The 25781-nt window shown below is 42.0% G+C and overlaps 1 protein-coding gene across 4 annotated transcripts; it reads left to right on the plus strand.

Moving 5' to 3' along the window:
• The first annotated feature begins 1455 nt into the window (after positions 1–1455).
• On the plus strand, positions 1456–23592 carry LOC133390195 (S-adenosylmethionine sensor upstream of mTORC1). Of its 4 annotated transcripts, none has more exons than XM_061638261.1 (5): positions 1464–1832; positions 13212–13353; positions 16772–16936; positions 18966–19080; positions 22010–23592. In XM_061638261.1, the coding sequence occupies exons 1-5, from the start codon at positions 1670–1672 to the stop codon at positions 22637–22639; spliced, it is 1215 nt and encodes a 404-aa protein (XP_061494245.1). In that variant the 5' UTR covers positions 1464–1669; the 3' UTR covers positions 22640–23592. The 4 variants fall into 4 exon arrangements, with proteins under 4 accessions (XP_061494246.1, XP_061494245.1, XP_061494247.1 ...); XM_061638263.1 differs by lacking the exon at positions 1464–1832 and adding an exon at positions 1845–2228; XM_061638264.1 differs by lacking the exon at positions 1464–1832 and adding an exon at positions 7418–7595.
• The last annotated feature ends 2189 nt before the right edge of the window (positions 23593–25781 follow it).

A 25781-nucleotide genomic window follows, 5' to 3' on the forward strand; every position in this document is an offset into this window, starting at 1 on the left:
ACAGTGAGGCGCGTCAGGCTCTAGCATTGTGGAGCTCAGTCTGCACCTTGGTACACCAGTGAGCTAACGGCAATGAAACAGGCTGGATGACGGCTAGAGCGCAAATGGCGAAAGACATGCTGTGAGGCTGATTGGGCATGAGTAAAACAACCGTGCCTACTGTGTGGCGGTGACGGTGGCAAAGAAGGCCCACTTCTCTGCCTCCATCGCATCCTCAAGTAGCTGTCCAGTGGAGCTTTTCTGTATTGTCAGGAGTCTGTTGATATCAGTTCCAGGAAATGGAGTTTTAGACCCTTCGGAGGCCCACTGTGAATTGTTTGCAAGTCACTGTGAGGATAAAGTTGGTAGCCTCCGTAGCAGTCTTGATGCCCCCTCTACATCTACTGTAGTCCCCAATGAGATGTCCAGTGCAACATCTACTGTAACTTCTATCAACTTCCTATCTCCAAGGTTGCTCTCAGAGAATAGCATTGGGTGACTGTCTTTTGGCCCCCTGGCACTTGTGCTGTGGGGTCCACAGGTACCATCTTCTCCCCCATGCTGTTTAATATCTATATGAAGCCCTTGGGAGCAGTCAGCAGGAGATTTGGGTGAGGTGTCAGCAGTATGCTGACGATACCCAGCTCTATTTCTCCATAACATCTGAATCTGGAGAGGCTGTGCAAGCCCTGGACCACTGCCTGGACTCGGTGGTGGGCTGGATGAAGGACAATAAACAGTCTGAATCCTAGCAAGATGGAGGCGCTGTGTGTTGGTGGTTCCCGAGTTCGGATAATTGGTTAGTTGCTTGCTTTGGATGGGGTTGTACTTCCTCTGAAAGAGCAGGTCTATAGTCTGAGGGTGCTCCTGGATCCATCTTTGTTGCTAGAGGCCCAGGTGACCTCTGCGGCTAGGAGTGCCTTTTACCAGCTGCGGCTGATAAGACAGCTGCGGCTGTTTCTGGTCCGGGTTAGCCTGACCACTGTTTATGCACTGGTAACTTCCAGGATGGCTTACTGTAATACACTCTATGTGGGGCTGCCCTTGTGGTTGGTCTGGAAGCTGCAGGGGCAGATATAATTTCATTATCAAATATTTTTCTATTTACTTAGGCATGCAACAGCTTACTGGGACTGTGCAAATGTGCAGGCTCCCATAGAGAGGTTTTGCTCCTTCCTGTTTTTTTTTTCTTGACCCTGTACCGCGCTGAAGTAACCTAAGGTTTGGCATAGTGTGTTGTCTCAACCCAGGTTCACGGTAGCCCAAATTCATACGACACTCTAAGCTGAACCTTGGCTTAGCTCAGTTTGTCATGGGGATCAAAAAGACCAGGGAGGACACAAAATCGAGTAGAGCGCAAAGAACTGTCCTCAACAGTAAGAGTTATTAGCAATGTTACAAGGGCTTAGACTACATTTCCCAGCAAGCCACGGGAGAAGAAGGGAGTCGCGCGATCATACACGTCCGTCGGAAAACGCTAAGGGGAACGGGTGTGCCTTAGAGACAGAAGACTACATTTCCCAGCAAGCCGCGGCAGTTGAGGTGGGTCACATGATCACGCCCGTACTCTGGCAATCTTTAACCCTGCCTGCCGTGCCATAGCGACAAGAGTTCAGCGGCCGCTACCCGCTTCTGAGGAGACTAGCGGAGGGAGAAGGGGGGGCGGAGCGCAGGCGCTATCGCCGTCACCATGGAGCCGGAGCCCAGGACTCAACTGGGCGCCCCCACCGGTGCGTCGGCCCCCGCCCCGTGCCTGCCTCAGCCCCGAGAACAAGAGCGGAAGCTGCAGCAGGAGAAACTCTCCGGGGTGGTGAAAAGCGTCCACCGGCGCCTGCGCAAGAAATACCGGGAAGGTAATAGTGGCCGACCCTGCCGCGCCCCTTCTCGTTTTACCACAGGACTGGGGTTGGGGAGGGGGCCTGGGCGGAGGTGCTTCTCACCCTCTGCCCTGAGGAAGCCGAGACCCGGCCTCTCCAAGGCCTGGCGGGGAAGCTGAGCCCCTTTCTTCCCCTGCTCTGGGCCCCTCGCTCCGGCAGGCGGGGTAGAAACAGAGAGCGGGCTGGGGCCCTTGGTCTGGGAGAGGCGAGGTGGGGGGCAGTTGGTCGCCTGTGGCCGCCTCTCATTCAAGAGTTGCCGTTGTTGGCATCGTCATCGTCGTGATACTACAAGGGGACTAGCTGGCTTGTTTCCCCCAAATCATTCTTCTGAAAAAGGCCGCATCGCACCAGAGAAGAAGCCACAGGGATGATGTAAGCGGTTACCCACAAGAGTTTAGAGGGCGTGAGTGAGAATGGGCCAAAAATGATAATGTGCGAAGCCAGAGTTTCAAATTTCGCCTGCGCAGGCGTCTTCAACTCTGTTTTGGCTGTCTGTAGGTACAATGGGATAATAGTGACCTCTTGACCCAATAAAGGTGTTGCGCAGATGAAGGCAGTAAAAATGTGTACAGTAATACATACTGTGTGAGCTGGTCACAGGGCTGCAGACTCTGTTTTTAAGGCTGCCATTTTGTACCAGAATGTTGTGAAGCTGTACAACGTAATGGCTACTTTCTTTACTTGAGGGTATTCTAGCTACTTCCTGATTTATCTGAGAGTCTAGGAAGCTAATTATGTGAAAGAGTTTCTAAAACAGATGACAAAAAGACGACCATATTATTTCCCTGCTGTGTGTGGATAATGAAAAGGATGAGGGTCGTTGTGGGCACTCAAGTGTTTTCCACATTTCTTTTTTTTTAAAAAACCCACAGATGGATACATTCATATTTTAAAGTCCATGAAGTATGAAGTTCTGGTTGGCTGCAATTGGAGAGAAGCTAATCTGGAATCGGGACTACTAGGAATTCTGAAAGTATCAATTTCAGTATTCCACTTATTAAGCTGACTTCTGTATACTGCCATATTTCATAGACATCTCACTTTGCAAGGATTCTCTATTCTCAGTCTTAGTCTTGTTGATACACTGCATCCTGTTGAAAGACATTCAGCTGTGAATGTATGCTGAGACTGGCAAATATGGCAACAGCCATATTTATTATTTTGTAGACTTGTGCCGCATCCTGTGAATGAAATAATTAATCCTAGTATCCTGTACCCCTCTCTGTTCCTGGGAGATGTAAAAACTATGGCTGGTACATGCAAGAAACCACATTGAGTCTCTTCTCCCAGCTGTAGTCATCTCGTTGCATGTCATTTATTCAGTGTCTAATGTATGAGTTGAGAGAGAGAGAAGGCCTAGTGCAAGCTATTTGCTGAAGAGCACAAGGTGTGCTTGAGACGACATAGGCTCTGGAAGATTATTATTATTATTATTTATTGCATTTATATACCGCCCCATAGCCAAAGCTCTCTGGGCGGTTTACAGCAATTAAAAACATTAAAAACAAGTACACAAATTTAAAAAACATTTTTAAAGTCTTGGGATTCTTCTCCAAGGGCAACTAAGTAAATCTCATCAAGGGGGTCAGCTAAAACAGTCTTCCATGTATCTGATACTTGTATCAGATATCTTGTTTTGCAAGTTTGTTCTAGCTATCAGGTAGAGCAGCCTTTCCCAAGCAGTGTGCCTCCAGATGTTGTTGGACCACAACTCCCATCAGCCTCAGCCAGCATTGCCAATGGTCAGGAAGATGGGAGTTGTGGTCCAACAACATCTGGAGGCACACTGCTTGGGAAAGGCTGAGGTTGTCCTGTTCAGAGCAGGATTCACGAGGCTGAGACGAGGGTGCAATCAATTCTTGTTTTATTAAAGTAATCGATACATCAGCATAACCTCTAACTTCTGCGCGCACACGCCCTCTGCCCCGTCCGCTTCTCCAGACGTCGTATGCGCGGTGAAGGGGGGGCGAACATCCAAAGCCTCATCGGACAGAACAGGTTCCTTATTGGCAGGTTGGGGAGCAGCGGGCAGGAAAGCGTTGGGTGTCTCTAGGACCCTGCTTGTTGAAGGAGTTACTGCTTTCTCAGGAGCATCCCTTAACGGTCCCGGGGGTGTGCTTAGAGGGTGAGGGCTGTCTCCCCGGAGGGCAGGGCTATCTGTGGGAACTGACGGGGCGGCAAGCTCGCTCTCCTCAAGGTTGGGACTAGCCTCAACAACAACTGGATCGTCCATGCTTTCTAACTGCTGTGGCACCTGAAACTCATGCCTTCCCCCTCCCTGCTCCTCATGAGAGGGCCTGGGTTCAACATCGGTAGAGTATTAGATAACATGCCAGATTGTTTTAGCTGACCCCCTTGATGAGATTTATTCATTTGCTCCTGGCGAAGTATTTACAACTTTTGTATTTGTAGTACACCTTGAGTTCTCCTGTATTGTATTAGCTGTTTGTTTGGCAGGTTTTTTGGGATTGATGGGAAAACGTATGTGGTGTTTGCTTGTTTGCATTTTGGAGTAATCTGTAACAAAATCTGTACATGAACTTGAACAATTAGCGTATTTAGTGTGATTCATAATGTGCCTTAGGCCCAAGTCTATACACAGCCTAACTTGTCAGCTGTAATTCATGGATACAATATGTGCTCTGTATTGTAGCTATATTTATAGCATAGGTTTTTTTGCACTAGTAAGCCACATCTTGATAAAATGTATATTATATCTGTTGAAAAGATAGTGTATGCATCTCTTATTTATAACCAGATGTATTCTGGAAAAATCCTGCTGACAAAAAAATGATGATAGGATAGCTTTGGTCTTGAAGAGGGCTTTAACCATTCTGCCAGTATCATCCTCGTGTGTGGGATCTAACATGCTAATGAAATAGTATGCTGGTGCAGTTCATTGCCCCTCTAGCAGATGGATCCTCAGTCCTGGAATTTCACTGCTAGTCCTGAAATAAAAGGCTGTTTGAATGTGGAACAGGTATGAATGTCCTCTTTACACGAGAAAGAGGCTGAAATGTTAACTTCAAACGGAGTGGCTGGTTTCACTAAAATGTTCATAATGCATTTCTGGTAAGTATGATTCTGGTGTGTCCTCATCCTCAACTGAAGGAAGCATATGTAGGTGTAACTGAATTTGCTTGCAATTGTGCATTGTTATCCTTGCTCCTTCCTCTGTTGTATCTTTGTATTACCAATCTAAAATTTAGATTTCAAGGTCCTTGAGACAAGAGACCTATTTTGTTTACTCTATAATGTACCATGTATACTGATGCTATATATAAATAACTTTATAATTAAAGTTCAGCATCAGCTACTTAAATAAAGTATAAACCATTTCCTTGTTGGCAATTAGTTCCTCACAAAGGTTGTAAGATATTCCCGTGGACTGCGCAAGATTCTGATGTGGACTGGGCTTGGGTACCCCAATAACTACTGAGGGAAATGCCTCTCCTGACATAGTAGTTCTACATTTAGTACTGTGGGATGTTATTTTTGTCATCCTTGCTTCTCCAGCATTTTTTCTCCAGCATGAATTGCAGATGATCCCTTCTAGCCCAAATCGGTTACAAAGGGAATAAGTGAGTGTGTGGTAGCATTTCCAGTAAGACATTTCAGCTTATTTTGAATGTAATCAATGTAATCTCATTATATTTGAGATTTTTCTTGCTGCAAATCAAATGCAAATCAAATTTTCTACTTGCAAATCAAAGAAAGCAAGTACAGTAGGGCCCTGCTTTCGCTTTACAGCGTTTCACTAATGCAGCGGTCTCAGACGCAATTAGACTAAAGTCCCACTCATACGGCGCTTGTTCCGCTTTTACGGCGGTTTTCGGGCATCGCGCTCCATTCTATTCAATGAGTTCTGCTTTACAGCGATTTTAGCTTAACAGCGGGGGTCCGGAAGGTAACCCGCCGTATGAGTGGGGCCCTACTGTACTATAAATCAGTTGCTGCTAGTATACCGATAAGCATATACAATCTTCTTTGGAGCTCAAGGAACAGCAACTGCTAATGTGTTCCAGTATGCTTCATAGCAAAACTGGTGGGAAAACAATATACAGTAGGGGCCTGCTTTACAGCGTTCCGCTAATACAGTGGTTGTCAATTGCAGAAAGGCCCTGCTCCTACGGTGCTTGTTCTGCTTTTACGGTGGTTTTAGCTGATCGCGCACCATTTTTGCTCAATGTGCGCCATTATCTTCAATGCGTTCCACTTTACAGCGGGGGTCCGGAACATAACCCGCTGTATGAGTGGGGCCCTACTGTATCAAAATGAGATTCCCTCATTGCATTCTATGACAAGACTTTCTGCTCTGCCAGCCTCGGGCAGAACTAAGAAATGGAAAATTTCAGCCCATAGTTGCTGAAGATACAACCTTTTTGTAATGGAAAGATTTAAGGAGTAGAACTTCAGATCAGAGCTGCTTCTCTGCCTTTAATTTACTAGTTTGCGTAGTAGGTACAGGAAAACAATAGACAAAGTAAATTTACTGCTGCTACCACCTTGGAGTAAAAATGTGTACATTATGAGAAGAAAGCAAGTACTTAACTTTATGTACCTATAAAACCCATCACTTGTCTCTTATTTGTTAAGCAAACGGAGTGAGTATATAGCTTTCACTGAGGCTTAAGTTTGTTTTCCAAAGTGTCAAATTTGTCTTGATGTTAATAAGCCAAAGAATGTTCTGTGGGGAAGCCATTTTAATGAATATCCTCATCTTGTTACTTTGAAAGGTGGTAGTGAAAGGAAATATTGGCAATCCAATCTTACACCCTGATCCTAAATAAATGTGGCATATTTTCTGGCATTGTTGTGATTACATTGGCATTGCAGCAGTTTTATGTTTCGACATATTCCAGGCATTTGTACTGGTGATAAAGGTTGTTAGATATTTCTCCCTCGTAAAAACATCAGCAGTATTGAATCTTGAATGAAACACGTTTAATCTTGAACATGCTCCAAGATCTTTAAACTTTCGTTCTTGTTGTAAAAGACTCCCTCCCCCCTGCCGCCCCCCCGGAGACAACAATGAACAAGTGCCAGTCATGCTGGGGTATGCACATTTTAGCATGGTTTGGTCACCAGCTGGTTTCCGTTGCCACCCAACTCCTTTCCTCCCCAAATCCTCTGGCACATTCAGAGGTCTTAGGGGGTCAGAAGGATTTTTGTATCTTAGGTCATGCTAGGCTTTGCAGCCCAGAAGCAATTTCTCACTGCTTTGTCCTTTCTTCAAACTCTGCTGTGAAGTGTGAGTGGCTCATCCCAAGATTTCTGCATTGAATGGAGAACTTGGGGAAGGGGATGTCAATGCTAGCATGTGAGGGGGATGTGATTACCAGATGGGAGGGGTGGTCACCCCTAATTATTGGCTTTATGGACCTTTTGGATGGTAGCTTGCATATTAGTGAGTTGTCACATGTAACACTTAATAAAATTGAGTTTTGCACAAGTTTCTTTCCTAAGTTCTGTCTATTTTATCTGTTTATTTATTTATTTCATTAAATTTACAGTATATCCCACCCTTCCACCCAGAAGGAGCCCAAGGCCGTTGTTCACATCTACTTTCTCTCTTCCATGAATTGAGACAGTAGTGGGTGCTACTTCAAGGTCATGGTCGACAGTTTATATGTGAAACACATTCAATCAAATACTGAACAATAAACAGTTGAACAGCTTTCCCAGTACCCAAAAGAACTGAACTGAAATATTTGATTATGAGGAGGAAAAACCAATAAGGTACACAGTTTAGTTTAAATTCGAGATCCAAAGCTTTACTTGGAAATGATTTTTGTTGGAATCTTATAAATATGTTGAGACATGACAATTAAATGGCATACAGTTTCCTTTGTTGTTATGTGCCTTCAAGTCGATTACGACTTATGGCAACCCTATGAATCAGCGACCTCCAAGAGCATCTGTAATGAACCACCCTGTTTAGATCTTGTTACTTCAGGTCTGTGGCTTCCTTTAAATGGAATCAATCCATCTCCTGTGTGGCCTTCCTCTTTTTCTACTCCCTTCTGTTTTCCCCAGCATTATTGTGTTTTCTAGTGAATCAGGTCTTCTCATTATGTGTCCAAAGTATGATAACCTCAGTTTCATCATTTTAGCTTCTAGTGACAGTTCTGGTTTAATTTGTTCTAACACCCAATTATTTGTCGTTTTCGTGGTCCATGGTATGCGTAAAGCTCTCCTCTAACACCACATTTCAAAGGGGTTGATTTTTCTCTTACCCACTTTTTTCACTGTCCAACTTTCACATCCATACATAGAGATCGGGAATACCATGGTCTGAATGATCCTGACTTTGGTGTTCAGTGATACATCTCTGCATTTGAGGACCTTTTCTAGTTCTCTCACAGCTGCCCTCCCCAGTCCTACCCTCCTTCTGATTTCTTCACTGTTGTCTCCATTTTGATTAATGACTGTGCCAAGGTATTGATAATCCTTGACAAGTTCAATGATTGTCAACTTTAAAGTTACATAAATCTTCTGTTGTCATTACTTTAGTCTTTTTGACGTTCAGCTGTAGTCCTGCTTTTGTGCTTTCCTCTTTAACTTTCATCAGCATTCGTTTCAAATCGTTACTGGTTTCTGCTAAGAGTATGGTATCGTCTGTATATCTTAAATTATTGATATTTCTCCCTCCAATTTTCACACTGCCTTCTTCTTGGTCCAATCCTGCTTTCTGTATATGTTCTGAGTACAGATTAAACAAATAGGGTGATAAAATACACCCCTGTCTCACATCCTTTTGTATTGGGAACCAGTCAGTTTCTCTATATTCTGTCCTTACAGTAGCCTCTTCTCCAGAGTATAGGTTGCGCATCAGGACAATCAGATGCTGTGGCACCCCCATTTCTTTTAAAGCATTCCATAGTTTTTCATGATCTACACAGTCAAAGGCTTTGCTGTAATCTATAAAGCACAGGGTGCTTTTCTTCTGAAATTCCTTGCTTCGTTCCATTATCCAATGTATGTTTGCAATATGATCTCTGGTGCCTCTTCCCTTTCTAAATCCAGCTTGGACCTCTGTCATTTCTTGCTCCATATATGGCAAGAGCCTTTGTTGTAGAATCTTGAGCGTTACTTTACTTGCGTGGGATATTAAGGCAATAGTTTGATAATTACTGCATTCTCTGGGATCCCCTTTCTTTGGAAGTGGGATATATATTGAACACTTCCAGTCTGTGGGCCATTGTTTAGTTTTCCATATTTCTTGACAAATGTTTGTCAAAATTTGGACAGATTCAGTCTCAGTAGCTTGTAGCAACTCTATTGGTATTCCATCTATTCCTGGTGATTTGTTTCTTCCAAGTATTTTAAGAGTAGTTTCACCTCACATTCTAAAATTTTTGGTTCTTCATCATATGGTTCCTCCGTGAATGAATCTGTCATCCTGGCATCTCTTTCTTAGAGTTCTTCAGTGTATTGCTTCCATCTTCCTTTTATTTCATGTCAGTCAGTGTGTTCTGTTGATTATTCAGTATCCCTAGTCATGGTTTAAATTTCCCTTTTGTTTCTCTAATCTTTTTGAATAGGGCTCTTGTTATTCCCTTTTTGTTCTCCTCTTCTATTTCTATACAATAACTATTGTAATAGTTTTCTTTGTCTCTACGTACTAGTTGCTGTATGGTTGCATTTAGGGTTCTGACCATGTTTCTATCTCCTTTTGCGTTTGCTTTCCTTCTCTCTTTAACCATTTAAAGAGTTTGTTCAGTCATCCATTGAGGTCTTTCTTTTTAACTGGAGGTATTGTCTTTTTGCATTCTTCCTTGATCATGTCTCTGCCTTCATTCCATAGTTCTTCATGTTCTCTGTCAACTAAGTTTAAAGCCTCAAACCTGTTCCTTATTTGATCTTTATATGCTTCTGGGATGTTATTTAAATTGTATTTTGGCATTATGATTGCTTTGATCTTCTTTAGCTTTACTCTGATTTTCGATACAACCAGTTCATGACCTGTACTGCAGTCTGCTCCTGGTCTTGTTTTTGCAGAAAGTATGGAACTTCTCCATCTTCTGTTGCCAATTATATAATCAATTTGCTTCCTATATTGACCATCTGGTGATGTCCACGTGTACAGTCATCTTTTCGGTTGCTCAAAAAATGTGCTTGCAAGAAACAAATTACTGGCTTCACAGAATTCAATAAGTGTTTCTCCTGCTTCATTTCTGTCTTCTAAGCCCTATTTCCCCACAATTCCTAGTTCTTTTCTGTTCCCTACTTTTGCATTCCAGTCCCCCATGATTATCAGCGCATCTTGTTTTGGTGTGTGATCAATTTCCTCCTGTACTTTTGCGTAAAATCTCTCCAATTCCTCTTCTTCTGCGTTTGCCGTTGGAGCATAGACTTGGATGATGGTTATGTTGATAGGTTTCCCATTTAATCTCATTGATATCACTTGCCCAGACCTTGCGTTGTAGCTCCTAATTGCTTTTGCTGCATCACTTCTCACTATTAAAGCAACCCCGTTTCTTCTTGATTTCTCATTTCCTGCATAAAAATATTTTGTAGTTGCCTGATTGAAAATGTCCCATTCCCGTCCATTTTAATTCACTCACGCCAAGTATTGTAATGTTGATATGTTCCATTTCTTGCTTGACAATTTCTAACTTTCCCTGGTTCATGCTTCTTACATTCCATGTTCCTATTGTGTGTGTTGTACAACTCCGGACTCTCCTTTCGCATCTGTGCGCATCAGCCTCTGGGCTTCCTTTCTGCTTTGACCCAGCAGCGTCATTAGTCACAGCGCTACTTGTACTTGTCCTTTGTTCTTCCCCAGTAGCTCGTTGAGTGCTTTCTGACCTGGGAGTCTCATCTTCCAGCACTATCCCATGTTGCATTTTGGATACTCTGTTTATAGGGTTTTCGTGGTAAGAGATATTCGGAGGTGGTTTACCATTGCCTTCCTCTGAGTTTGGATGCATCTTAGTCTGATGTCTCAGCTTTGACTATTCTGCCTTGGGTGCCCCTGCTAGGAGTCTAGCCTCTTAGTCTAGACACCTGACGGCAGTGCTCTCAGCTTCTTCAACACTCTCAAACCCCCTCACCATGTTAAGGTGTGCATCTTTCCTTACTTTATTTATATTGTAAGGAAAAAAGTGAAGGCATTGAATGCCAAGCCAGAGCAAGGAAAAGGAGTGTGTTGTGCAAAGTACAGTATGCCTTTTTTCTTAATTGACGTAACAATTTATTATTTACACGTAAAAATGTGAACATCATTATAATTCAACGAAATCTAGCCTACCTATCAATCCAACTCCCCTTTTAACAGTATGTCATCCTGATAACAAGTATTTCTATGTGTACACAATTTATTAGCTATATTAAGTCACTGCACGCACTGTGGAGGTTTTAATCTTCTGCAAAATGTTCTCAAAATATTCCTAGGTAGCAAGGGTGGGGATCAGGTGGCATTCTAGATGTTGCTGGATTACCAACTCCCCCATCATCCCTGGCTATTGGCCATTCTGTTTGGTACTGATGAAAGTTGGTGCCCAGAAACATCTGAAAGGCCACAGGCTCGCCATCCCTGCTTGATAGTGCCTCTAGCTTCCTAATAAAATATCTGTGCTTTTGTAGGTAAAGGCTGTGTCAGATGTGTGGCAGCTTTCTTTACATGGGCGTTCTGCGGGTCACACCTTCAAATGGGAGCATATGCATTTTGTCTGTGTGCTATTCACGCGTTTGTGAAAGCCTTATTTGTAGTACCCTTTTAACTACAGGCTTTGAGGCAACCATGTATAACTAGGTAGATGTTTGCTTCCCATTCACACTAATACCATGGTATTATTATGTGTGTGTGTCAATCCCCAGTGTTTGCATGAAGGAAGGTATAATTTGAAGTATCAAAGTGCTGAATAAGAGCTATTTAAAATAATTGTTAAAGACTCGTGTTATATTGTTTGTTAATCTTCCCTTGCTTGATAAAATATTTTGGATTTCAAAGTTTGCTTTTGAAGGAGCAGAGTGTAAAATCTGTTAGCTCCCCTTTTTTATTTATGGTGTGCTGCTTATTTTGTGTTTTGTACAGAAAAAAAGCTTGTTGAGGGAGTGCAAGGAGGTGCATAAATTCAACCTGTCAATGCCTTTCATTTCAAGTTCTAAAAAAAATGTTAGTAGTAGCTTTTGGATTATTCATTCTGATCACCTTTTTACCAGTTGCGTTGTATGTGGGGGAGGGGGCATAAAACTTCCTTGAGGAAGTCTTCTGGCACTGTCTGGTTCAACTTAATTCACTTTTCAATTAACCTACGCTGAGCATTCCTGAAGGGCAAAAAAACAATGCTGTACTTACTGTGAGGAAAAGGTTAAGGAAGTACAAGGAAAAAATGTTGGGTGACGGCTGATAATGGGGAGTATATATAAAATGGGTGCTTAATACAAGGTGGTTCCTAGAGTAAAATGTGTTGTGTTACATAAAAAATAGGCTGTGCCTGTCAATATTTTGCAGGCTGGTAGCTTTCCATTTGGTGCAACACTAAATGTCTACTAGACATGTACTGGTCAAAGAACATAAATTGGTTATTCAGAAGAGATTATACAGCTTTCCACTCTTGGTTACATCAGCATAGTTTAGAAGGTTCAGGAAATGGTTGTTAGAGTAAACTTCCATCTTGGACAGTAAACAGTTTGTCTTATTAGTAATCTGATATTATAGCTTGTTTGCTGAGCTAGAAAAACAAGCAAAATTTTCCATTAGGGTGGTGAAGGCCTTTTATCGGATGTGGGAGAGAACGAAAGGATGACTTCTGGCTCCAGGTTTCTTCACTGCAGCAGAATTGATGTACAAGATTTGTGTGGCTTCTCTAGCATGAGCTTGAAAGGGAAGTAGTATAACAAAGGAAGTGCTCTACCAGGCCTCTTGTTTAAGCTGTGCTGCTAAAGGATGCTCCAGTCCTCAAGTGAGTCTGGCAACACACATTTTGGGAATATGTAGAATTCTGTGGGTATATTACTGTGAGTAGAGTTAGTAAGGGAAAAACCTGAAGTTACTGTGTAATGAATAACTTTCTTAAAGTGGTCAAAGTTAATATGCCTGATGTATATCTTCAACAGAACTGCTTAAAAAATATTGTGGACAAGGTTTTCAAACAACTTTTAAAAGAATCTTTTGTATTTCAAAAGGTATAATAACTTTAACTCCATTATCTGTTCTTGAGCAATGGATAGTCTTTTCTGTGTGTGCTTGGGGGAAGGGGCAATATCTCTTTTCCTCCATAAATGCATGTATTAGTACTTTTTTCTTTCACATTTCTGCAATACATCCACAATGACCTGGACGCTGGGCTTTGATGAACACTCTCCCGTTATTCATATCTCTATCTCTTTTTGTGCGTATATGTTTAGTGGGAGACTTCGATAAAATCTGGCGTGAGCATTGTGAAGATGAAGAAACTCTCTGTGAATATGCTGAGGCAATGAAAAACCTGGCAGATAATCATTGGGATAAAACCTGTGAAGGAGAGGGCCGCATTGAATGGTGCTGCAGGTAAGTGGTCTAATGCATGGTCTAATGAGAATGTGGGCTTTGCCCATAAACTTGCAGTCCAGACCTCTACTGGAGAACAGATTACAAAATTATACTTGCATGGAATGTGCATTTCTTAGACTGTTACAAATATCAAGAACACAAGAATAGAACTTGATTTGATCTTCACCACTGGACATGGGGATGGTGATCTGGAGGTTGGCGGTTTTTCATCTATTCCATTGTCATGGACAGATCATCGCCTGCTGAAGTTTAAGCTCACAGCGTCCCTTTCCCTCTGCAAGGGTGGGGGACCTATTAAAATGGTCCGCCCCCGGAGACTAATGGATCCGGAAGGTTTCCAAAGGGCTCTGGGGGATTTTCCGACTGAGAAGACTGGTGCTCCTGTCGAGGCCCTGGTCGAACTGTGGAATACAGAGATGACCCGGGCGGTTGACACGATCGCTCCCATGCGCCCCCTCCTATGTAGAGCTCATACAGCTCCATGGTATACCTTGGAGCTGAGAGCGATGAAGCAAGAGAGGAGGAGGCTTGAGTGCAGATGGAGGCGAACTCCCGATGAATGCAATTATGCCTTGGTAAGTGCCTGTTCTAAGCGATACATAGTAGCGGTGAGGGCAGCAAAAAAGAGCTGTTTTGCTGCCACCATTAAGTCATCACTTTCCCGCCCAACGGAGCTTTTAAAATTGTACGAGGGCTTTTACACTCTGGCCCTCGGGACACTATAGATTCCTCTGTAGCCCGCTGTGACGAGTTCGCTGGGCACTTCCAAGATAAGATCGCATGCATTCGCCGGGACTTAGACTCCACTATTATAGCAGTTGGACCTAATGAAGCATCCAGAGCACGGTCTTGTCCTTATTTCTTGGATGAATTTCAGTCTGTGCAGCTTGAGGATGTTGACAAGATCCTTGGAATGGTGCGGGCGACCATGTCTGTGCTGGACCCTTGCCCCTCTTGGCTGGTGAAAGCTGGCAGGACCGGAACCGCCGTCTGGGCCAAGGAGGTGATAAATGCCTCTTTGAGAGAGGGAGTGGTCCCTGACTGCCTAAAAGAGGCAGTAGTGAGACCACTCCTGAAGAAAGCCTCCTTGGACCCAGATAATTTGAACAACTATAGACCTGTGGCGAATGTTCCGTTCCTGGGCAAGGTGCTGGAGCGGGTGGTTGCCGGCCAGCTCCAGGGGCTCTTGGATGACACTGATTATCTTGATCCATTTCAATCCGGTTTTAGGCCCGGTTTTGGTACCGAAACAGCCTTGGTCACCCTGTATGATGACCTTTGTCGGGAGAGGGACAGGGGGAGTGTGACCCTGTTGATTCTCCTTGATCTCTCAGCTGCTTTTGATACCATCGACCATGGTATCCTTCTGGGAAGACTCATGGAGTTGGGAGTTGGGAGTACTGCCTGGCAGTGGCTCCGCTCCTACTTGGTGGGTCGTCACCAGAGGGTAGTGCTTGGGGAACATTACTCGACACCCTGGACTCTCCATTGTGGAGTCCCACAGGGATTGGTACTGTCCCCCATGCTCTTTAACATCTACATGAAGCCGCTGGGTGCGGTCATCAGGAGTTTTGGGGTGCGTTGTCATCAGTATGCTGATGACACGCAACTCTACTTCTCCTTTTCATCATTCCTCAGGTGAGGCTGTTAACATACTAAACCGTTGCCTGGCCGCGATAATGGACTGGATGAGAGCGAACAAACTGAAGCTCAATCCAGACAAGACTGAGACGATGTTGGTGAATGCTTCCCCTGCCCAGATGGTGGATGTTCATCCTGTTCTCGATGGGGTTACACTCCCCTTGAAAGAACAGGTTCGTAGCTTGGGAGTTCTTTTCGATCCTTCCTTGTCGCTGGAGGCCCAGGTGGCCTCGGTGGCACGGAATGCTTTCTACCATCTTCGTTTGGTAGCCCAGCTACGTCCCTATCTGGACGGTGATGACCTCACCTCTGTTGTTCATGCTCTGGTAACTTCTAGATTGGACTACTGCAATGCGCTCTACGTTGGGCTGCCCTTGAAGATAATTCGGAAACTACAGCTAGTCCAGAATGCAGCAGCCAGACTGTTGACGCGGACCAGAAGGTCCGCTCATATAACACCTGTTCTGGCTCGTCTGCACTGGCTCCCTATTTGTTTCCGGGCTAGATTCAAAGTGCTGGTTTTGACCTATAAAGCCTTACACGGCATGGGACCGCAATACCTGGTGGAACGCCTCTCCCAATATGAACCTACCCGTACACTGCGCTCAACATCTAAGGCCATCCTCCGAGTACCATCCCATCGAGAAGCTCGGAGGGTGGTGACTAGATCTAGGGCCTTTTCGGTGGTGCCCCCCGAATTGTGGAACAGTCTCTCCGATGAGGTGCGCCTGGCGCCGACGCTGCTATCCTTTCGGTGTCAGGTGAAAACCTTTTTATTCTCCCAGGCATTTTAAAGTGTATTTTAATCTGTTTTTAAAGTGTATTTTAACTGTACTTTTTAGGTTGTATTATGATGCTGTTTGCTTTTTGTTGTTATTTGTTTGTTTTTGGTTTTTGACTTTATTATATTTATTGTAGTTATATATTGTGCTGTTTTTATCTCTTATGTACACCGCCCAGAGAGCCGTCAGGCTTAGGGCGGTATATAAATGAAATAAAATAAATAAATAAACCCTGAAAGCAATTATAAACAGTAATTGCATTTAAGCAACTAATGAAGGCAAAATGTGTACCAGTCAAAGACATACAAATGGAAATTCCCTTCCCCAATTTTGTTGATTTTTTTTGCTGCCAATCTTTGTTTTCAAGCCACGTGCCTAGTACTAAGTTGAAATGTGGATTAAGACTGCATTGCTAGACATGTGGAGATTAAAAGGGATCTTAAATTGTTTGTTCCAGTTACACAAAAGGCTCATTCCAATCTCTAGAGCAGATGTAACTAGCAATACCGGAATTCGCAGACTCTTTTAGATCCACCTATAAAGCAATGTAGAAATATGGATTCCTTGGGCTCTACCTATGCCATCAAATTAAAGGACTTAGTTTTCAGAATCTCAACCATTTCAATTGCTTATTCTAGTTAACAGATGAATCGAGGAATTCAGGTGAAGGGGAGCCCTGTAGGGACGTAAACAGCGACTTGGTGCGGGAAACATTGCTAATAAGGCAGAAGAAGCAAGAGAGGAAGAAACTGAATTGCTTGGGATGTTAAATGAACTGGGTGGCCCTGGACAAATAGTGCCAGGGTACTACTTCACATTACGTTGATTAACATTTGGTGAAAACCTGTTCGTTTAATCCTATGTGTTAAGATTGGTTACTTTAAATAATTCTTCCTAAATGGGGTGTAATTATATTCTGTTCTTTTAAATATACTGATAAGGACATACCTTTAGAACTTCTCTGAGTTGTCTTTGCCCTTTTTTTAAAAAAGTGTGTCACGGGAATATTTTCAAAATGGGGGAAAACGAAAAGCACTGGAGAAAGATGAGAAAAGAGCAGTTCTTGCTACTCCAAGTATTCAAACCATGAGTGTTCACCCGGCTCCCAAAGTAGAGGATTCTTCTGAAAATTCAAAGCACGGTTCTTTAATGGATGAGTAAGTGTTATTAGAGGGCAGGTGTGGTTGTGGGAAGGGAGTTCATTTGTGTGTGTTGTATGAATTTAGCAGTTCAGACTTTTTAAAATCCTCTTGACTTGAGTGGAGATCTGTGTGTGCTAATGTTTCCATTAAAATCAGTGGGACTTCAATGCTTAGCTTTGGCCTGATCATGCCCATTGATAGGGCATATGTACTAAAGACTTGTGTTGAGCAGTCATTCTGTCTTGCCTATAGTTCTTTGGACAAAGCCATGATGGTTTAAACTGGTATAAATTAGTAATGTGGGCAGGTCCTTCATACAAGTGTGACATTTTGCACAGGATTTAAACTGAGTCACAAAAGAACATCTTGGAAGGGCTGTCAGTCGTAGTGCATTTGCTTTGCATGCAGCAGATCCCAAGTTCAGTCCCCGGCATCTCCAGGTAGGGCTGGGAAAGACTGCTGGTTGAAACCCTGGAGAGCCCCTGCCAGTCAGTGTAGGCAATACTGAGCTAGATGGACTAGTAGTCTGGCTCAGTATAAGGCAGCTTCCCATGTTCCTCAAGCACATTTTTGGTTGTGATAACATAGGCATAATAGGATTTAGCATATATTCAAACTTGGAAAATGCAGTACAGATCTTCTCACTCTGAGTATCATATAGTGGTGGGAAACCTCCAGCCTGTGGGCCTAATTAGGTCTAGCAGGCCTCCCCATTTAGTTCAAGAGACCGTTTTTACTAAGCCATGCCCACCAACCCTACAACTGCCATATTTTATCAGATGTGGGTATGTAAAGATGCAGCAAAGCAGGGTTTGCAGGCACTACCAATTGCCAATCAGCTGCCTGTATGGACTTCATACCACCTGCAAATGGACTTCAGAGAGTCTTTTGAAGGTGCTGTGTAAGTAAAGGAGCTCACTCTCATTGTTGATCAGTGCTGAGAGCAAGTCCTTTGAAGCTGTCACCAGACATCATAACAAGTGTGATTGGGCGACACCTGCCCACTTGTCAGAGTTGGCCTGTGGAGAGGTAATAGCTAAAATCTGGTGACATGCAGCTAAAAGCATGAGCTACAAGCCAGAACCTCATTGACTTATGTATACCTCATTTCCTTCAAAACTTACATTTTACAAAACGATTTTTTTTTAATAAAAAAAAAATCTTGGCTCAGCCACGAATTTGTTTGGGCTTAAGTGAGCGCGCACTCTCAGCTTCAACAATAACATGGCAATAATACTAGCTTTACAGGATTCTTGAAAGCAGTTGAAGTAATATATGTAAAGTGATGTAAGTACTTAGATTAAGAGCAAGCATCAACATTATTTATATAGCACCTTCCCTAAAGAGCCAAGTATTAATACTGCAGAATAGATATAGCTGATAAGGTACAGTAAAGAACTATATGCAGATGCTTAATTAAGCTAAATTTTGACAGGTGAAATAACAGCATGTAAACTATTGGGATACTTGCTTTTTAAATGTGTGCTGGCTATGTCATGCATTACATGACTGCTGTATGCCCAAATGACACCTGAGGAAACCTGTATGACTCTAAACAATCAAAACTTAACTTCAAAATTTAACTCAATTACTGAACTTCCTTGTGCATTATAAGCAAACTTTGCCTGAATCAGCAAACATACATTTCCCAAGAGGCATCAGGACGTATATCTTAGACTGTAAAGAAATTTATTACTGTTTTGCTACTTTTTGGGCCCTGTGAAGCCTCCCTCCCCCAAAAAAATCTTACAAAAATGGGCTGAGAACAAGCGCCCCCTTCCTTCCCTCTCTCAATAGCTGAAGCACATTGAAGTACCCTTTGAATGAAACTAGAGAGAGGAGCAGGAATGGAGGGGTGAGTTTTGGGCTTCTTGGGAACTGTCTTGACTTATTTCCAACCAAGTCTGAAGGGAAGGGGGGGCGATCACCAACCATATAACTGTTTCTACAGGTTTCCTACTTCAGAAAGAATTGCAAATTCTAAAAGATTCACAATTTTATTCTTAAAACAGTTCATTTACAAATTGAATTCCTCTCCATTTAGATTGCTACATCCTTCAGGAAAGATCAGATTACTTGATGTTGGCAGCTGTTTTAATCCATTTCTGAAGTTTGAAGAATTTTTGACCGTTGGCATTGACATTGTTCCAGCTGTTGAGGTATGAAATATTTGTCACTGCATTCTATCTCAGGAGTAGATTATGAAATCCTTATCATGCCAAACAGTATTAAGTTAGTTACTAGCAGTGTGCACTAGGGTTGCAGCCAGCTATGTCATACTAGGAGTTAGACCCATTGACTAAAATTTATTGATTTTAGCGGGTCTACTCTGTCAGTCAGGTACAACCCATGCTGTTGAGTTTGTGTTTGTTTAAGCATGCTGTTCCTGGATAAACAGAATACATGCATTATAAAAAGTAAAACTAGCAATAGAACAATGCAGTCCATTGGAGACAACAATTTTGCCACTGGCTTCAGTGGATTCTTCACTAAGAATGTGAATCCATCCAGAGCCGAGCACTTCTGAGCCCCTTGACTAAAATAGAAAAAAAACTTTAGCAGATGCTAAAAATTCCAGGTGAAACCAATGTGACTAAGAAACTTGTAACGGTGTCCAAAATCTGTTGTGAATATAAGGTCAAAACATATTTTACTTCCTGAAAGGTTTTTAAAACAATGCTTTGTATGAAAGATAGCTCCCAGGGTATTCTTTATTTTTTCATGTATATATTGGTTAATTTAAGATACAATATTTGTTAATGTGTGACCTACTTTATTATTTTTTGTTGTGCATTTTGCAATATCCTTTACGCTTCATAGGTCAGTATTATAATAAAAATATAATTTCATTAATTTATGAAGTGGTGGATGGTGAATGTTCAACCTGTCCTGGATGGGGTTGCACTCCCCCTGAAGGAGCAGGTTTGTAGCTTGGGGTTCTCCTAGAACCATCTCGGTCACTTGAAGCTCAGGTAGCCTCGGTGGCATGGAGTGCTTTCTACCATCTTCGGTTGGTGGCCCACCTACGCCCTTATCTGGACAGGGATAACCTGGCTTCAGTTGTCCATGCTCTGGTAACCTCCAAGTTAGATTACTGCAATGCACTCTACGTGGGGCTGCCTTTGAAGACGGTTCGGAAACTGCAGCTTATGCAAAATGCAGTGGCCAGATTGGTAACAGGGACCAGACGGTTCGAACATATAAAACCGATTCTGGCCCGCTTGCATTGGCTGCCTGTATGTTTCCGAGCTTGATTCAAAGTGCTGGTTTTAACCTATAAAGCCTTACACGGCTTGGGACCACAATACCTGATGGAACGCCTCTCCTGACACGAACCCACCCATACACTATGCTCAACATCCAGGGCCCTACTCCGGGTGCCTACTTTGAGGGAAGCTCGGAGGGTGGCAACAAGGGAGAGGGCCTTCTCAGTGGTGGCCTCCAAATTATGGAATGATCTTTTTGACGAGGTGCGCCTGGCGCCAACACTGTTATCTTCTTGGCGCCAGGTCAAGACTTTCCTCTTCTCCCAAGCGTTTTAGCATGTGTTTAAAAAAAATTAAAATGTTTTTATATTTGTATATTTGTTTTTAATTGTAAACTGCCCAGAGAGCTTTGGCTATGGGGCAGTATACAAATGTAAATAATAATAATAATGCTTCAAATTTGGAGCTGCAGTGTTTCACTGGTTAGACTAATTAATTTTTTAAAAGTTAGCGCTTCCCATCAGCCAGCAGTCATCTTGTTTAAAATTAGTAACAATATCTAACATTGGTGCAAATGCTTAGAAAAACAGTATGGCAAGCACCAATTTAAATAATTTCCCTTTTTTCCTTGCATAGGAGGGGATGTCCCTTCTAAGATGCCAGCTATGGCACATGTATATTATTTAAGAACAAAATATGCTGTTTGCTGAATTATCTTACACATATGCCTGTTTAATTGATTTTATTTATTTATTTATTGCATTTATATACTGTCCCATAGCCGAAGCTCTGTGGGCGGTTTACAACAATTAAAACATTAAAAACAAATTTACGGATTTAAAAAACACATTTTTAAAAAAGCAATTTAAAAACACGTGCTAAAATGCCTGGGAAAAGAGGAAAGTCTTGACCTGGTGCCGAAAAGTTAACAGTGTTGGCGCCAGGCACATCTCATCAGTGAGATCATTCCATAATTTGGGGGCCACCACTGAGAAGGCCCTCTCGCTTGTTGCCATCCTCCGAGCTTCCCTTGGAGTAGGCACCTGGAGGAGGGCCTTTGATCTTGAACGTAGTGTACAGGTGGGTTTGTATCGGGAGAGGTGTTCCATCAGGTATTGATAGTTTACTCAACCGCTATAATGCACCCTACAGAGAACTGTTCTTGAAGGTAGTCTGGAAATTGCAACTGGGGTAGAATGCTGCTGCTATAGAGTATTGACTGGCACGAGTGCGTAGTCTTAAAGTCTCTGCTTCGGGGGGATCTGCAATGTCTGCCTATATATTATTGGGCCCAATTTAAGGGGCTCGTGTGGAAGAAAAAAGCCTCAAAAGACTTGGGAGCAAGGTATTTGAGACAGGACTTCTGCTGATACCAAGCTGCCCAGACCCTGAGATCAGCAAAGGAGGCCCTGATTGTTGCCTCTCCCTTCTGTCCCGTCTTGCCCCAATAGGATCTTCTTAGTAATAACATCCTGGTTATGGAGCACAGACAGTTTCCCTAGTGGCACAGACGGTTACATCTTCGAGCTTTTGTCAACACCTGTGAGACATTTTTATTTGCCCAAGCTTATGGTGGGTCTGGTCAGCTCTGATCTATGGATTTTTAAATGTTAATCTATCCATTTCAGTAGAGCTTGTTTTGAAACTATAAAATGTTTTATTCTATTTTACTGCTTCTGTTTCAGTTGTTTCAATTTAATTGTCACATTTGTTTTTGGAAACTGATTTGTGATCCTTTTTTGTGATGAAAAGTGACAAAAAATAAAATCTTCACGATCAAATTTATCTGATCAGGGTGCAACCCTGCTTCAAATGCATGGTTTTAATGCACCCAACTTGTGCCATGAGAGTATATAGTTGTGTCTGTGTTTTTTTCCCCCAGAGCGTCTACAAATGTGACTTCTTAAACCTTCAGATTCAGCAACCTCTTCAGCTTGCGCAAGATGCCATAGATGCTTTTTTGAAACAGCTAAAAAATCCTATTGATTCTCTGCCTGGAGAATTGTTCCATGTTGTGGTCTTCTCCCTTCTCCTTTCTTACTTCCCTTCACCCTATCAACGATGGATATGTTGCAAAAAGGCCCATGAACTTCTTGTATTAAATGGATTGCTGCTGATTATCACCCCTGACTCTTCCCATCAGAATCGTCATGCTATGATGATGAAAAGCTGGAAAATTGCTGTAGAATCCTTGGGCTTTAAGCGTTTCAAGTATTCAAAGTTTTCTCATATGCATCTGATGGCATTTAGGAAGATCTCACTTAAAACAACAAGTGACTTGGTGAGTAGGAACTACCCAGGCATGTTGTACATCCCCCAGGATTTCAACAGTATAGAAGAAGAGGATTTTTCTAATAATTCCTGCTATATCCGATCAGATGCTGAAGATGAACAGCTGGCCTACAGCTTCATGGAGCTTCCAGATGCTCCTTATGACTCGGATTCTGGGGAAAGCCAGAGCAGCTCTCTTCCTTTTTATGAGCTAGAAGATCCTATATTGCTTCTAAGTTAATGTAACAATTAAAATCTGCTTCAAGTTCAAACTACCTTTACTGTAAAACTAATTTTGCTACACTGACATCTGCTCTGTACATAAAGCATTTACAAAAAGGAAATGCAAAAGTTTTTGAGAGCCTTCACTATTTTTTTCTACTTAATGAATTTTAAAATTTATTCTTATATTGAAAAGTTGAAGTGCATGTTTTATGCAGAATGGCTCATGTCCATAGCATAAACAGGGTTTACTTTAATATTGGTATTGGTAAAATACTCCAGAAAGGTACAGTTCCCCTTCACCGTCCAGTGCTGTGAACTGTAATTTTGCAAAATATGCTGATGTGTCTTGGTTTGATATTTTTAATCTCTAGATATGATTTTTGAGGGTCATGCTAGCATTTCTTAGAGGTTTGCGCATTACGATATAGTATGCACTGTCAGTTAAATGTCTAAGAAAGATGTTTCAAAAGCTTGGTTAGCATTTGACTTGAACAAAAACATACATAGAATGAAGTTTTGGTTGAGTCAATCTTGATATGGTGAAATGAAAATACCTGCAACTTGGTTTTACTTGTCTTTAATACTGCAGTTAGAGTGTTTTGGAAAAATAGTAGATCCTCGTGCCCCTGCTGCTGTTGGAATGATATGTAACGCACACATATACAACAATAGACTTATAATAGTTTTTTTTTTGTTAACTTCAGAGCTAGAATATTGGCTTTTTTATGATTACACTAACATCATTGCCCACACTACAGTCTTTCACAGTATATTGTGTTAACAAAGTATTTTGCATTAAAGTACTTCAGTACAAAGCTATATAACAGTCACTTCCAGAAGTTTTTAATTACATGAAATCAACAAAGTATTCAATTGGTCTCATCATAATACTGCATATCTTTCTTAACATTTTTGTTTGTAAGTTGTCCCCTCAACTACGGATGAAAACAAATAAAAGGCACTCTAACATTTTGGAGAACCAGATTACTTTTTTAAAAAAATTCTGAAGTTTGCAAGCTTAGAAACTGGTTTCTTTGGTAGACAGAAAAACAAAGTATAATTTGTCCTCGCATGTTTAATCTGTGGTGGAACAGTCTCCTTTTAAACAAAATTTGTTTTAATAACTGCACCAGCATTTTTTAACTGCACCAGCATTTTTGAACCCCTGTAGTTAGCTTCCATATGCAAGTTTCGGAATAAAGGCATTTGTATTCACATATCTGAACGTGGGCTCAGACTGGTACATGATGGAATATATTTACCAACAGCCAAAAGACACAATAGTGCTATAGGGTTTTTTTAATGGCAGTTTTAATGTTAGCCTGGTGTTAAAACAGTCAACTGCCATTTTGGGAGTGACAGTACACAGCCTGAAAAGGGTGTCTCTGTATTTAAAGATATGGACAACTTACACACTCCCGCCAAAATGTTGCACTGATGTTTCACAAAAGTAACATCTTGACTTTTTTGCATACTGTTAAATAGTTTTTATACGCATTTTTCATACATTGTGGTGTTGCCTTGTAAACATGTTTTTGTACTTCTTGCTTGTAACGTTAAAAAAGCCCATGAATGTTCACATTTGATTACAGTAACCATACAAAAGTTATCCTTGAAAGAAAACCTGATTAATGGTGAACTTTCTTCTCACCTTCTGAAAAAGGTTATGTGCTCTAGCTGTAGGTCTTGTGGCATCAGTAGATAACACTGTTTCACCCAGGATGCTACTTTAAAGGCAGTCGGCATCTTCTCACCACTGCGCCGCCTTATTGGGCCCTCAATGTCAAGCGGTAAGGGCTACCAAGCAGCCTCTCCAGTTGACCATAAAAAACTGCTTTATGTAGCACTCTTATGCTCAAGGGCTAGTTTCATGCAGCAGAATTGAGGGTAGCTGGTGCTGGGAACCAGCCCCAGTGCAAGAACGTGAGATCTCCCCTTATTTCAGTGCTTCATCCTATTTGCTCTCATGATGCAACAAAAGGTGGGATCAGACGTTATCATAAGATTTGGTGTTCCTATCCCTTGTCTAAATGAGATTCACAGTTAGAATATGAACTAAATAGATGTCGGCAATTTTCAGCTCCTGGCTGATTTGGCCACCCACTTGTTTACTAATCCCACAGGCAGTCAGGGAGTGGATGAGCTGCATCTGTGACAACAGGGCGATACTTATGATGAGTAGAATAGTCAACCCTTCGGAGTGGCAGCTGACACTTTTGAAGCATCGCATCCCAGTAGTTTTTTAATTATCCCTTGATCAGTTGCTGCACAGGCAAGTAGAGTTTGCCTATATTTAATGCTAAACATTTCATTATATTTGAAAAGCTTCATCGTTTCTTATTTGTACTCTCAGGAGTAGATCAAGTTGACATGTTGATGCTATCCTTTCTTTCATAACAGATACTGTTTACTACTCTCAAATGTGCACGATGAACAGTTAATAAGCAAAAAGTCCCTGGGACTCCCTAGCACGGGTACATTTCTGTTATATTATGTGTATTAATGTCATTTTCTCACTCATTCAGATCCTAGAATTCAAATCAGTATGTATGTAGATGAAATAGTGTAAAACTTGAATGGTAGATGGCTTGGTGAAAGTGTGTGTTTATTTATTTATTATTTGATTTATATCCCGCCCTTCTTCCCAGCAGGAGCCGAGGGTGGCAAACAAAAGCACTGAAAACACTTTAAAACATCATAAAAACAGACTTTAAAATACATTAAAACAAAATATCTTTAAAAACATTTTTTTAAAAAGCTGTCAAAACATTTTTTTAAAAAAAGATCAGTTATGGAAACATAATCTTGTATTATTAAAACTAGCAACTGAGAACAGTTCAGAATAGAATACAAGACAGCCACTGCAACCAGACCACACATAACAGCAATAGACCTAGTCATGTTGAACTTCATTTTCATGCAGTGTGGTTCTTAAAACACTTAGCAAGGCTGGTGGGGGGAAAATCAACTGAAGATCAAAAGCCATTTATTCAAGGTGGTGGCGGTGGCAGCAGCTATACCCAAGGGCTAAATATTACACTGTAGCTGTGCACAATGATAGCCCAGAAGCCTTTTCTCTGTAGCAAAGTGCCAGCCAGAAGGCTGAAAGATGGTGGCTTTACTTTCCTCTGCCAGTCATCTTCTGCCTTAAGACTCTC

The sequence above is a fragment of the Rhineura floridana genome, chromosome 8 (genome assembly GCF_030035675.1).
Source record: "Rhineura floridana isolate rRhiFlo1 chromosome 8, rRhiFlo1.hap2, whole genome shotgun sequence".
Classification (NCBI taxonomy): Eukaryota; Metazoa; Chordata; class Lepidosauria; order Squamata; family Rhineuridae; genus Rhineura; species Rhineura floridana.